This window comes from Pleurodeles waltl, chromosome 2_2 (genome assembly GCF_031143425.1).
Source record: "Pleurodeles waltl isolate 20211129_DDA chromosome 2_2, aPleWal1.hap1.20221129, whole genome shotgun sequence".
NCBI classification, from domain to species: Eukaryota; Metazoa; Chordata; class Amphibia; order Caudata; family Salamandridae; genus Pleurodeles; species Pleurodeles waltl.
Window position 1 is genome coordinate 461,874,638 of NC_090439.1, and position 15,418 is coordinate 461,890,055.

The 15,418-nt window shown below is 45.4% G+C and overlaps 1 protein-coding gene across 1 annotated transcript in view; it reads left to right on the top strand.

Moving 5' to 3' along the window:
* Positions 1-15,418, top strand: part of PTPN2 (protein tyrosine phosphatase non-receptor type 2) — a 323,265-nt gene that overhangs the window by 155,777 nt on the left and 152,070 nt on the right. Inside the window, exon 5 of the mRNA XM_069219931.1 lies at positions 3,591-3,728. Coding sequence (XP_069076032.1) covers positions 3,591-3,728 — 138 coding nt within the window. The remainder of the gene's footprint in view (positions 1-3,590; positions 3,729-15,418) is intronic.

The window sequence follows — 15,418 nt, forward strand, 5'->3', positions numbered from 1 at the left end:
GAAAGGATCAGAATCCTTTTAACTACTTCTCAAGAGTACCTATACAAGGTCACAGTACTCCATCCAAGATGACTAAAGCATACATTAATTTCATAGCCAAGTCAAGTACACCAACTGCTATCTCATTAGCCCAGATTATCACTGCCATGAGCCATGATAGTGACTTACTGAAGATAAAGACATACTTACGTGTCAGTCATGGAACCAACACAATCAGCCTCTCACCAATGATGGTGAAAATCAAAAATACAAAAATGTCAAGAATGAGTTGTCCATAACTCAGGAAGAAGTTATACTGCGAGGGTTGAGAATCCCGATTCCGGAGAGTCTTCAACAGAAAGTAATTGAAGTGGTTCACAAAGGACATTGTGGTATTATCGCCACAAAGAGAGCTCTCCGAGACAGAGCTTGGTTTCCATACTTATATGAAAGTGTTGAAAAGGAACTTGAGGCCTGTCATGTATGCAACTGCCTTTCTACCAATGTTAATCAACATGTCCGAGCATGGGAGAGAATATTCATCGGCTACTTTGGTCCACTTGATAAGACTTCATCTAATTGTGCTTGTAAATTAATACTCACGTTTATTGTTGGTTGAAGATCTCTCATCTTTGACTCGCGAACGAGTCATTGAAAAGCTTGATGGCATCTTTTCAACATGGGGTGTTCCGACCATTGTGAGGTCTGACATTGGCCTACCCTTTAAGAGTAAAGAATTTAAAGAATTCCTGGAACATCTGAACTCAAGAGTGCACTTTTGTGGGCTTAGGATAATAGACTTGTTGAGCATTCTATGAGTACATTAACAAAAGCATTGCAGCTTGAAACGTTTGATAAACTCAATTTGAAAATAGTACTAAATTATACTCTACGAGCTTATCTTTCAACAACCCACTTCAACACAAGCAAAAGTACTGCGACTTTGGTGTTAGGGAGAACAATGACAAACAAGTTACCTCAATGGACCAACAAGAGACCAAAACGAGAATGATTTGTACAAGGGACTTGGTTAACAAGCAGAAAATGAAAGTTTTTTTTGCAGACAAGAGGCGACATGCAAAGGGCCTCTTGTTCAGAAAAGGAGATTTGATGATTGCCCAAGAGATGCACCTAAGAAAATCTGATGCTCCCTATGATGCTGAACCGATCCAAGTGCTGTGTACCTGGGGACACATGGTGGTTGCTCGATGCCTTGGAAAGTCTGTTACCAGAGACACCGCTCAGATTAGGCCTGTGATTCATCAGGCTTCAACTTGAAATGGTAGAAGAAAGACTGACCCTAAAAACTCAGTGACTGCTGCAGCCTTTTTACCATCCTTGGCAATCTGACACTGAAGATGACCGCTTCCAGTAACCGATCGGGTCGTATAATCAAAGCACCAAGAGGATTGATGGAAGAGATCTAGTCATACATATTTCTATGTATGTGTGTATATGTCTACTGATCTCATAAACAAATATATATATAAATTATTTATCACATGGGGAGATGTAGTGTCTTGCCTGTTTTTATAAAGGAACCCTTTTGGCTCTGAACGGACTACATAGCAGTGTGACGTAATCGCTAGAATAAAATGTAATAAAAGCTTGGATGAGAATGTTGGAGCTCACCGGTACACGCAGAGGAATTAAGACGTGTGATTTATAGCTCCATGTTGTATAGTCATTGGCTGATACTCCGGATGGGGAGGACGCCACAATAACGTGGTTTGTTTCAAAGCCAGTGGGGCCTAGGGGTGTCACTTGTTAAATGTTTGTGTAATTGAGGAGTTTGGCTGTTCTCAACATAAGTGATGGGGGTATTGGGGTTCTGTGAGCCAACTCACCATAGATGAACATGGCTAGACCTTTAGGAGTGACAGTTTTTGTGTGTCACTTCCTAAGAGGAGCTCTATTCTACGTTGTTAGACCTTTCCAAAAGACTTACTGAGGAAACTGTATCTGAAGTTGTTTTCCTTCACTGGAGCCCTTTTTTTCAGGGTACTTGATGTGGTCCCTCATGTTTTTAATTTGTTTTTTTTTTATTTTGGGGGGGAAGGGAGGGTTGATCCCCCTGGTGTCAACTGAGCCACTTGTGATTTGATCTTCCCAAAATGCTTGCTTAGTTTTCATTCGTCAGATCTTAACCTCAACTTCCACTGCATCAATCTTTTCTCCGCAGTTACTCATGAATCTGACACATTTATTGTCATCTGGGCATTGATATCTGCATCTGTATGAAGGCGTTCACAATAGGCATCATCAAGTGGCCTAGGTAATAGGGACACAGCAGGGCAACAGTGAGTTTTGTTGATCTTATCTTTACAGTGACTATGCGGAAAAGCATCATCACAGTAGTCAGTGGTGCAAGGCATGTTAATGCCAGTTCACAAACCCCACTTATTTTTAAGACTTCTTCCATTTATTGAAGATCACTTTAATAGACTATCAATATTAATTGAAGTGAAATAGTCAGTTGACCCAGTTTACAACAATAGAGGTCCTTCTCAGGTCCACAGACTCTGCCTTCCAGCTGACAGTGCTGAGAGTTCTCCTGTTACCTCACAACCGCATGTATACAGTAAGGTGGTAGGCTCACTGTGCTCCTCCCCTTGCCTGTACAGAGGGGTGCCTCAGCTTGGCTGGGGTAGAAGGCTGAGGATGTATGAAGAAGGTAAGTGTGGCCAATAAAATATCAACTGTGTACAGACAGCAGTGTGGTCCCTGGAGCAGTAACTAACAGTTTATCTTAGGATCGTTCAGTTGTCTTCTGTACACTGAGGACCTCTGTATATCAGTCCAATTTGAAGGCCTCTCAAAGCTCTGTGCGGTCCAACCTGAAGCTGGAATGTGGATGTGGGGTTGCAGGCACCCAGCTCACACCATGTAGATTTGCCACCCCATCACCATTGACATTGCAAACACTTCAGATTTGTAGGAAAGAGGAGGCACCACCACTATTTATTTTCTTCTAGCCCACAGCTTTCGTTCTAAGTATAGGCATGGATGGGACTACCACAAACAGAAGAGGGATGGGGAGACAAGAAGGGGAGAGAAAGTGGCAGCACTCATGTAATCGCCAATCACCCACCCAGGGAATGTTGTTGCTAGTTTGGGTTCAGTGCTGTGTTATAAGCCCTCCATTAGCCAGCGATGCTCTTTAGCAGAGTGTCTGTTCTCATCCAGGTTCATGTTGGTACTGACGTAGTGGCGCCACACAGGCTACTAATCGCTGTCATGCTGTGATCTCTCCCCAGGTCACATATTGTGCAGCACCCATGATGGCCAAGCGCCACCCATCAAACATGGCACCCTTTCTCTTCACGACAGGGTTGCCTGTCCAAATTCTCTACCCCATACCATAGCCAATGTGGGTTCTCCTCAGTACAGCTGCCCACCAGAGGTGACTCTGTACAAGAGGTGTGTTCATTAGATGTTTGTTACTGCTCTATTATCTGCAGGGCGAGCAGCTAGCCCAGAAGCAGCTTGTCGAACATGTCATCACTACATATTAGCAGCACTCATTGTATGTGTATGTATTAGTGTCTGTAGTAAAGTAATTACTCTTTTGAATACACATAATAATTTATGAACTTCTGTTTGCAACATAGGTTAAGTGTGAACAGTATTGGCCATTACCAGAACAGGGAATCATGCCATTTCGAGAAACAGGACTTTGCGTGAAATTATTGTCTGAAGAAATAAAATCAGATTATACAGTTCGGAGGCTCCAATTACAAAATATCAACGTAAGTCAGTACTTTGATTTCTTATTATAAATAAAAGCTCCTTTGCACCATTCTAGAAAGGTTTATTAATCTGACTGATCAACAGTGCTATTTATATTGAGTACAAAGTTTGCCTTTACTCAAGAAATTTTAAAATGATATCTTTTAATTGTTATAAGCCTCCTGATGTAACAAGTATAATTTGGCTCAATATGACTGTTGGAGGCATATTGTTTTTTGTTTTTTTCTTTTTCTTCCCCATATCGTGCATCAGAAGGTGTACATTTTCAGGTGACTCACAGCCATGTTGTAAATGTCCAAACCAAGATTGAAGCTTTCATGGCCAGCCAATATGTTTAAATTATGTGATGGTGTAGGTGTTGAATAAACAAGCATATGTTGTACAGGTTCCATACTTTTTCAATAAGTGAATACAAATCTTTAAAGTATTACTTAAACATGAGCTGCAAAAGTATTTGCTCCTTCACTGCTCAGGTGGTTGCACACCTCTTTGCCGGAGCATTTCTAAATACATCACCATTAGGGGGTTCAAGCACAGGTACCTCTTTTGATCTCATTGTGCACCAATACAAACTATGTGTTCGATAATGTGTGGCTGTAGATACACATAGTCTGCGTACTCCTGTCATCTAGTGCTGGGTTCGGAATGTTCAAGTTGTTTTTCTTCAAAGACTCCTCCTTCTCGGTGATAGTGCGAATGGGCATTGACTCCTTTGTTAGATTTTCTCTCTGCTGTCGGATTGGGACGCGTGTCTTTTCGCTTTGTCTTCCCGTTGATCTGGTTTGGAAACCTTTCTGTCTTTTGCTCCATCAACGGTATTTTTCTCGATTGCGTTTTTCTCAAATTCTCGCACTCTTCTCACTCTGTCGATCTAAGTACTGAACGCACGCCCTCCGGGGTGCTCTCGCCCGTTCGGGTGTACCTCAACACGCAACACCGACTAGTATGCTGTTGTTAGAAATGGGGTCTTTGGTTGGCAGTCAGGTTACCCCCTGTCCAAGCAAGGACCCTCACTCTAGTCAGGGTAAGTCATACACAATCCAAATTATCCTGTTCCCACCCTCTGGTAGCTTGGCACTGTGCAGTCAGGCTTAACTTAGAAGGGAATGTGTAAAGTATTTGTGCAATAAATAATGCAGTAACACAGTGGAACACCACTAATCTACACCACACCGTGTTAAGAAAAATATAAAATATTTATCTGATAAGATGCAGGTCAAAACGATTAAAATGCAATAAGTATATGTTGAGATCACTGTAAAAATGATATAAAGTGTCTCTGGTCTCTCAAAATCAATAAATGTCTCTTGCAAGCACAAAATACCTGGTTTGCGTTCAAAATTTCTGCAAGGAACCGCAGAGGAGGAGATGCGTGGAAAACAGGAAGGTGTGCGGCGATTTCTCGGGCCGCACAGGTCGATGCGTCATTTATTTTTCACCCAGGGAAGGCTTTGCGTTGATTTCCGGTGCTCGGTCTTGGATCCTCTTCGGGTTGCGGGGTTTTCGGACGCCCTGGGAATGATGCGTGGAATTCCCAGTGCTGACAGGACGAAGTCACAGGGGCTGTCGATCTGATGGGCGTTGCGTAGAAATTTCTATCCCATGGCTGGTGTTGCGTCTATTCCTCTCTGGAAGTTGAGCTGCGTTGTTCCGGCTCGGCTGTGCGTCGATCCACTGGGCAGAGCGTCAAATTTCCGGTTGTTACGCTGGCGCTGCATCGATCTTCTTGTTGCGAAGTTGGGCTGCGTCGTTCAGTGTGCGGTGAAATTTTCACCGTGATGTAGGCTGCGAGTTGTTTCTGGCAGGCTGTGCATCGCTTTTCGCTGCACAAGGAGCTCTTCTTGCAGAGATGAAGTCTTTGAGGTCCTGAGACCTCAGGGAACATGAGGCAAGCTCTATCCAAGCCCTTGGAGAGCACTTGTCAGCACAGCCAGAGAGCAGCAGGGCAACAGCAAAGCAGCAGTCCTTCACAGAAAGCATTCAGGTGAATCCTCTGGGCAGCCAGGCAGTTCTTCTTGGCAGGATGAAGGTTCTGGTTCATATACACTTCTACAGGCAGTGTCTGAGTTGGTAAAGGCAGAGGCCCTGTTTAAATACCCAAATGTGCCTTTGAAGTGGGGAGACTTCAAAGAGTGTCTTAGAAGTGCACAAGGTCCCCTTTCAGTTAAATCCTGCCTTCCAGGGTCCCAGTAAGGGGGTGTGGCAGTCCTTTGTGTGAGGGCAGGCTACTGTCCTTTGACATGTAAGTGTCAGGCCCTTCACCCTCCCAGCCCAGGAAGACCCGTTCAGTATGCAGATGCATGCAAGTGAAGCTGATCATCCTGTGTTTGAGGTTTGTCAGAGTGAATGCACAAGGGAGCTGTCAACTGAACCTAGCCAGACGTTGATTGTATGGCACAGAAGGATTTAAGTGCAGAGAAATGCTCACTTTCTAAAAGTGGCATTTCTAAAATATTAATATTAAATCCAACTTTACCAGTCAGCAGGATTGTGTATTACCATTCTGGCCATACTAAATATGACATTCCTCCTTTCAGATCAGCAGCTACCACTCAAACAGTGTATGATGGTAGCCCTAATGTTAGCCTATGAAGGAGCAGGCCTCACAGTAGTTCAAAAACAAATTTATGAGTTTTACACTACCAAGACATGTAAACTACACAGGTATATGTCCTGCCTTTTGCCTGCACAGCACCCTGCCCTATAGATTACCTAGGGCCTAACTTAGGGGTGACCTATATGTAGAAAAAGGGAAGTTTTAGGCTTGACAAGTACTTTTAAATGCCAAGTCGAATTGGCAGTGGAACTGCACACACAGGCCTTGCAATGGCAGGCCTGAGACGTGATTAAGGGGCTACTTAAGTGGGTAGCACAATCAGTGTTGCAGGCCCACTAGTAGCATTTAATCTACAGGCCCTGGGCACATATAGTGCACTTTACTAGGAACTTGCAAGTAAATTAAGTAATCCAGTCAGGTATGATCCAATGTTATGTTTAAAGGGAGAGAGCATATACACTTTAGCACTGGTTAGCAGTGGTAAAGTGCGCAGAGTCCTAAAACCAGCAAAAACAGTATCCAAAAAGTGGAGGGAGGCAGGCAGAAAGTGAGGAGTGACAACCCTAAGGCTCTCAGGTCTAACAGCTGTGCTGATGGAATGGGTGCAGTTTTGCATCTGTCCTCAGTGCCACCCAAAATTCCCACACACTGACCAACATCTAGTGTGTAACCTGCGCCTCTCCCACGACCATCAAGAAGCCACCTCTGATGCCTGCAGAACTTTCAACTAAAAAAAGACTCTTCGTGCTCGAAAAGCTTGTCTACTGGAGATGGTGCAGAATCCTCTGGACATCTTCGGGGAGGATCACACCCAGGAGGAGGCCTTCTCCATCCAGGACTCCGACATCCAGTCGGACATCAAAAGCCACAAGTTGACATTGGCGCAGCCAATGAGTGTCGTCGTCCCCCCCTACCCCCTCTAAACTGCGAAAAATCACCTTTCCAAGGTCGCTGGACCACCACTGCCACCAGGCCATGGCTGGTTCCAAAAAACAGGCTTGGATGCCCCGCCCTCTGGCTCGGCACCAGAAAGTGCCAAGACATAGTCTTCGGTATCGAGCTTAACATCTTTGGCGTAAGGTATTGTCGCTATTTCCAGCTGACCTTCGGCACCGAGCCAAGCAAACTTTACCTCCGCTTGGCTCTGACAAAAGAACACCGACCGAAATCCTCTGTTTAAAAAAAAAAAAAAAAACAGGGATTCAACATTTTCAGAGCCGAAAGAGACTAATCCATCTTCGGCCACACCGTCTCATGTTAAAATCATTTTGGAAGCCATGGAGGCCTGTCAGCTCCACCGCCACATCCAGGAGTTTACAGGGTGCATTATTGCTTCCTCTCCTGTACCCTTCAAGAGGAAACCATCCTTTCAGGAGGCTTTGAAGACCTTCACAGGCTCCAAAGAAGACTAAGGGCAAGGCTGCCACCACAAGCTGTTTCCTCTTCCTCTTCGTGTTCCTCTTCCTGCTCCTCTTTCTCCTCCTCCTCCTCACTCATCTCCACGACCTCAACCCCCTGCTTCTGCTCTGCTCCCTTTCTCTCCTCATTAACCTGCCTCTCTTAATGCAGGAGATCTAACACCTAACTGGAGGTGGTTTGGGTTGGACACAGCGGGACCCATATTCATGGTACACATACGACCCTGATCCCATGATTTCCACGGATCCGGATTTATATCCCATGCAACCCTCACTTGCTGGTAGGATGTGGCATCCTTTGGAGGTAATATTTAGAGTAGCTGCTTTCCACAATGTTGAGATGCTCAGGGAACCCATTGAGCAAGACTTCCTTTTTGATGCCCTTACGTCCACACATGGGAATAGCCAGTTCCTACCTATGCTGGCATGCTTCGTCATACAGCCCGAATATTGAAGGTCTGCTCTAGGGCTAGCTCCCCTAGAGTAGACAAAAAATACAAAGCTGCTCCCTCTGATCCAATTTACATAAAATCAACAGGTCCCGCCAAATTCTGTTGTGGCTACCACTACACGCAAACTGGATAATAGGCCACAGAGGATTCTCCACCCCCTGACGAGGAGAGCAAAACAATTGATGCTGCAGGTAAATCGCAGACTTTAATTGTGAGATATGATCGGGTTCACTGGAATGAGATGGAGGAGCCCCTCTTGTATCTCCCAGATGAGCACTGAAAAAGGGGACAAAAAATTGTCACAGAGGGACACGCAATCAGTAATAACTCCATCAGATGTACCCTAGATGCCATGAACACTGATGCACCTGTTATCAACATGAGCATCCTAGTAAGGAGACGTGGCTGGCTTTGATGCTCAGGTTTTAAACTAGAGGTACAACAAGCGGTATCCAATTTGCCCTTTGACAAGAGCATTGTTTCAGCCCTCAAGTAGACTACACCCTTGAGTAGCTGAAAATAAGATAGACACCGCAAAAAACATGGGTGCTTTACATTACCCATCCCAAAGAGGTACTTTGCGTGGCCTACATCCAGAGGTCGTTACGAACTGACAAGCACAGATGCCTCCACCTCTCAGCTCAGACAGCCCTCCAGTTCATACTCAAGTTTTCTACAGAGGCACCTATAGCAGTAATAACACCCGAGGTAGAGGCAAAAGTGCCACCACCCGCACCTCTTCATCAACATCTAAACAGTGACTACCTATGTCTTATCACCCCCCACTCCACACCGGGCGTGGGTGGGGGATGGGAGAGGGAGACTTCCGCCTTTCCGTACACGTTTCAGCATCACTTTGGACCAATGGGTCCTTTCTGTTATCCAACATGGTTACTGTCTGGAGCTCATTACCTGTCCTCCAAACATTTCCCCTCGCTCTCACAAGCTTGCTGAAGAACACTTTCTTCTCAAACAAGAGGTACAATCCATTCTTCTCAAAGGGGCCGTCAAGCCAGTTCTGCTACAACACCAATAAACAGGAGTATACTCCCTATACTTCCTCATTCCCAAAAAGGCTGCTCTCTCAGGCCCACTGCATTCTATCAGAACACTTTCACATGGTTACTCTTCAAGATGTTACCCCCTCTTACAACAGGGTGTCTTTATGACGGCCCTAGATCTAAAAGACGCCTACTTTCATATCCCCGTCCAACCTGCACAATGCAAATATCTCAGATTAGTAATTGCAGGCAAGCACTACCTATTCAAGGTTCTTTCTTTCGGAGTCACCACAGTTCGAAGGGTCTTCACAAAGTAGCAGCACATCTCAGATGACGAACGCACACATATTCCCCTACCTAGATGACTGGCTCATCAAAGCCAGCACGTTATCACAATGCCAATGCCACACTCATTTGACAGTGGACCTTCTGCACATGTTAGGTTTTACAATCAACTTTCTCAAATTCCACCTTCAGCCTCTTCAGATACAGCCCTATCAAGGAGCTATTCTCAGTGCAAAATTGGGGGTAGCATCCCCCGATCCGGCTCCTGTTCACAACTTTGTCTTTCTGCCTTCAGTTTTGAGAAAATTCCTCATACACATTCAGGACTGTGATGCACCTGTTAGGGATGATTACCTCCTTCTTTGCCATTGTTTGCCACGCCAGACTCCACATGCGTCCCCTACAGCAGTGTCTGTCGTCAGTGTGCTCAATCACAGGATCACTGGAAAGATCTAGCATTGTTAGACCGCCATACTCACCCCTCTCTGCAGTGGAGGAACATCACCAACTGTTAAAAGGGCGGCTTTGTCTAGACCTTGTGACTCATATCATTCTGAGAACAAATGTCACACACAGGCTGAGGCTCACCTTTGAGAGCTCTCAGTACAGGGCCATTGGGATCTCATCAATCCCTACATACCAGCTTCAGGCAGTAGGTTTAGCCCTGAAAGTATTTTTACATCAGCTCTCTCACAAAGTTGATGAACTGGTCAGTGATATTTGTCTGCTTTTCTGCCTCTCCCTCTCGTTCCATTTCTAGTTTGACTGATCAGGCAGACATCTCTCAACCTGGTCTTGTAGCTCCCACATGGTTGTGGCAGCCCTGGTTCACTACACTACTGGACCTCTCAGTAGTCCCCTATTTGAAGCTTCCCAAGAGGGGTGGACATTCTCACTCAAAACCAAGTTCAGGTCAGACACTCAGACCCCAAATCTCTCAACCTTACCTGGCTTCAAAGGTCATAGAGTTTTGGTTACCTAAATTTACCTGAAGAGTATATGGACATTCTCAGAGAAGCTTGTAAACCCACTACCAGAGCATGTTATGCTGCAAAGTGGAAACGCAAATGGTGTTTCTGGTTGGCTGGGTCATGCAGCTAAGCCAAGCAAAACTCACCACTCTAGTCACTGTGAGGGAGTTGCACACCTAAGATAACCTTTACTCACCCCCTTGGTAACTTGGCACAAGCAGTCAGGCTTATCCCAGAGGCAATGTGTAAAGCGTTTGCACAACACACATGACACAGTAAATACATCCACCAAGGAAACGTAACAACAAGTTATATAAAAATGGACTGTATTGCATAAAACATTAGACCAAACAAAACATGTATCAGCAATACCCTGCTACATGAGCAGTTGTCAGAATATTACACAGGTCACTAATACTCTGCGAAAACAAGCAGTAGTCAGGTAAATATGTAGGTTTCTGGTATTCTGCAACACAAGCAGTAGTCAGGTTGTCATTACCACCAAAAAGGTACATGCCATAATTAACACATTATCATAAATGCAGAGAAATGATCATGAATGCACATAGAATGAAACATTCCCTGAATAATAAGTCATCCTTTTCACCAACCTAAATGCACATCCCCTGAAAGCATTCCTATCTGGCATAGGTCATAGCACCGTAGGGAATGCCCACAAAAAGGAAGAGTTTCCCAATACGTTCATCATATAAAACATTATCCACCTTCCCCTAGTATATGCACCTATTCCCCCATCATGACTAACATGACCAGTCACATAATCAGCTCATAAAGAGACAAAGGGGACTGCAGCCTATACCCTGAAGGCAAACACATTTCCTGGTGCTGAGAGAAATCCTAGAAGTAATCGTCCCACAGCACTTCCTACATAACAACCATAGCGCGCCTGTGCCTGTGTTGTAACCAGTACAGCAGGTCCCAGCTCGCCATGCAAAGACAACATTCTCCTCCCGATGTAGCACAATTAGAGCGTATACTCCTTTGTAGGACCAGGGGCAACAAAAGGAAGAGGCATGCCTGTGATCCCAAGTTGGCCCCTGGGAGAACACTTTGGTGGTGCCCAGAAAGGGGAAAGTAGGCCAGCACATCAGGGTCCTGGAAGTCCAGTGGCAGTCCTTGTTGTCACAGGTCAGCCCAGCAGTATGGTAGTTTCAATGGCGGTTCCTAGCAGTATCTGGCACTAAATCCACAAAGTGTATGTTCTTGTTTTCCAATGTGGGGGACAGCCCCCTGTACTTACACTCATTTTGCGCAGCTTCCACAATCGGGGAGAGGGGGTTCCAACCAACACTAACCAGTTCCAGAAATGTCCCCTCTCTCCTCCTTCACTGGCTCTAGAGAGGGAGGGGAGGGGGGGGCCTTTGTGTGAGGCCAGGGCACAGCCTTTACAGATGGATGTGTGCCCTGCCTCTACCTTTCCCAGCCCAGGAAGACCATTCAGTATGCAGATACACTCTTCTAACACCCCTACCCTCCCTTTGTACAAGCTCTATGAAAAGTATGCACAAAGCCCAGCTGTCACACTGCCCCAACACCAAAACGCCAGAGTCGTAAGCCCAGAGAAATGCTCAATCTCTAAAAAGGCTCATGGTACCTCATTTGGAGCCACCTCACTCATGTCCTCTCCCGCACCTCTCATGGAGAGTTTTTTTTTTTTTTTTTGCTATCACATCTTTCAGATGTGTTGGTGAGCTCCCGGCCCTAACCTTGGAAGAATCATTCTTCCAGGTTCATAGGGATAGAGTGGTTCTTCGCACTAATCTGAAGTTCCTCCCTAAAGTGGTCTCTCAATTCCACATTAGTCAATCCATTGAGTTATCAGTCTTCTTTCCGCAGCTTGACTCTGTTGCCGAAAGAGCCCTTCACAATCTAGATGTAAATGTGCATTAATGTTTCTCATTGATAGGACTAAAGAGTTTTAAAAGACTAAACAGCTCTTTTTATAGCTTCCTTACTCTCTCATAAAGGTAATCCAATGTCCAAAAGCAGTTTATCTAGGTGTATAGTAAAATGTATTCAGACTTGTTATGCTAAAGCAAAAAGACAACTTCCTGTCACTCCCAGAGCACACTGTACCAGCAAGAAAGAAGCCACCATGGCTCTCCTTGGAAATATACCCAAAGCTGACATTTGTAAAGCAGCTACATGGTCTACACCGCATACATTTACAAAACAGTATTGTGTCGATGTACTTGCAAGCCAGTGTAGGCCAAGCAGTACTAAGAAAACTTTTCCAGTCAACTGAAACTCCCAAAAAACTAGCCACCACTTTCATGGAGGAGCTGCTTCACAGTCTGCGCAGAGCCTGTCTCTCTACAGCCACACATGCCATCAAATGGAAAATGTTACTTACCCAACATCTGTTTGTGTCATGTAGTGCTGTAGATTCACATGTGCCATCCCGGACTCCTGTGTCCATTTCCGTTACATTATTCTTGTATATAGTTGTACTTACATAATTACATTTGCATGGACATCTTTTTTTAAAATACTTCCTCAATACTCCTTTTCTCATCTATCTGTGTGAAAACAGTCTAACAAAGGAGCTGATGCCCATGTGCAGTATCACCGAGAAGGAGTCCCTCGATCCCATGATTTGAAAATGCTTCTTTGAGGGAAAACAGCTTGCAACACTTCGAATCCAACACTAGATGGCAGGAGCATGGAGAGCATGTGAACGTACAGCACTACATGCCACGAACAGATGCCTACTGGGCAAGTAACATGTTCCCTTTTTTTGGCACATTCTGGGCTGTGTATTTGCTGCCAGTTTCATATCAGTATCTCTTCAGTCTGAAGATATAATGAAAAACGTGGAGCTATTTTGTTGCATTACTCACATGGTCAATCATAAATCCCAGAAGGTTAACCAAGGAAATGTTAACCTGAATATGTTCAGTTTGTCAAATATATGTGGTGTTTCCTACGGAATACATTTTGCTAAATACATTGTGAAATATTAACACATCATAAAATTCTGCATGATCGCAGTTTATGATTCACTGTGCATGTGATGAAATCTACTATTCAGGGCTGTGTAGAAAGTAAACAAAAAGAAAGAACTATACATTTTCTAATTCAATTCTTTACTACCTAAGCAATCTATTGGTAAACCTCTCTTGTCTGACTGGCTGGATAGCAGAGGACTGCACGGAACAATTTTTAGCCATTTTGTTCTCCAAAATATGGGAACTTCAGTTAATCTCCATCTCACATGAACATTACCTTGCCGAGGCATAACTACCAACTCTGATCCTGTGAGTCTTCTGAGTATGGGAGACATGTATTGGTATTTTGAGTTCAAGGGGTCCACGTTCAATAAACTGGATGCTAGGTGTAGGAAAGTATTATCTTGCCTGGCATATTACCCTCATTTTTACATGTATGTCAGTTTGTTTTTGCCTGTCTCACTGGGATCCTGCTAGCCAGGACCCCAGTGCTCATAGTTTGTGGCCTGAATGTGTGTACCTATGTAGTGATTAACTGTGTCACTGAGGCTCTGCTAATCAGAACCTCAGTGCTTCTGCTCTCTGCCTTTGTGTGTCACTATAGGCTAGTGACCACTTTTACCAATTTCAATTGGCACACTGGAACACTCCTATAATTCCCTAGTACATGGTACCTAGGTACCCAGGGTATTGGGGTCCCAGGAGATCCCTATGGGCTGCAGCATTTCTTTTGCCACCCATAGGGAGCTCAGACAAACGTTTACACAGGACTGCCACTGCAGCCTGAGTGAAATAACGCACACGTTATTTCACAGCCATTTTCACTGCACTTAAGTAACTTATAAGTCACCTATATGTCTAACCTTCACTTGCTGAAGGTTAGGTGCAAAGTTACTAAGTGTGAGGGCACCCTTGCACTAGCAAAGGTGCCCCCACCTAGTTCAGGGCCATTTCGCTGGACTTCTGCCATCTTGGATCCAGAGGTGTGAGGGCACTCTGGAGGCCTCTGAGTGGCCAGTGCCAACAGATGATATCAGAGACCCCTCCTGATAGGTGCTTACCTGACTAGGTGGCCAATCCTCCTCTGAGGGCTATTTAGGGTCTCACCAGTGGGCTTTTCCTCAGATAACGATTTGCAAGAATTCACCAGAGTTCCCTTGCACCTCTCTTCGTCTTCTGCCAAGGATCGACCGCTGACTGCTCCAGGATGCCCGCAAAACTTCAACAAAGTAGCAAGAAGACTACCAGCGACATTGTAGCGCCTAATCCTGCTGGCTTCCTCGACTGTTTCCTGGTGGTGCATGCTTTGGGGGCTGCCTGCCTGCCTTCATCCTGCACTGGAAGCCATGAGGAAATCTCCCATAGGTCGACGGAATCTTTCCCCTGCTACAGCAGGCACCAAACTTCAGCGTCACCGGTACTCTGGGACCACTCTCATCCTGACGAGCGTGGCCCCTGGAACACGGGTGGGGGACCCAAGTGACCCAGACTGTCCAGTGGATCAGCTGTCCCAATTTGGAGGAGGTAAGTCCTTGCCTTCCCTCTCCAGATAGTAATCCTGTGCACCGTGTGAACTGCAGCTGCTAGGGCTTCTGTGCACATTTCCACGAAATCCTTCATGCACAGCCAAGCCTAGGTCCCCAGCACTCTGTCCTGCGATGCTCAGCTCCCTGAGTTGATCTCCGGCTTTGTGGGACCCTCTTTTGTAGTGTTGAGACGACCGCCGTGGTCAGACTTCTTGAACCTGTGTTCAAGGACTTCTGCGGGTGCTACTTCTTGTGCGTGGGCTCTATGTTGCTGAGGGCCCCCTCTGTCTCCTCCCCAAGTGGTGACTTCCTGGGCAGCACCCTTTTTCTTCAACCGCAACTCTTGCAGCTAGCAAGGCTAGTTTGTGGTCTTTTGCCAAAGAAACAACTCTGCATCCTCCGGCACTCTGTGGGACATCTTCTGCACAAAGGAGAAGTTCCTAGCACCTTCCGTTGTTGCAGAATCTTCAGGTTCTTCCCTCCGGAGGCAGCCATTTTGCACCTTCATCC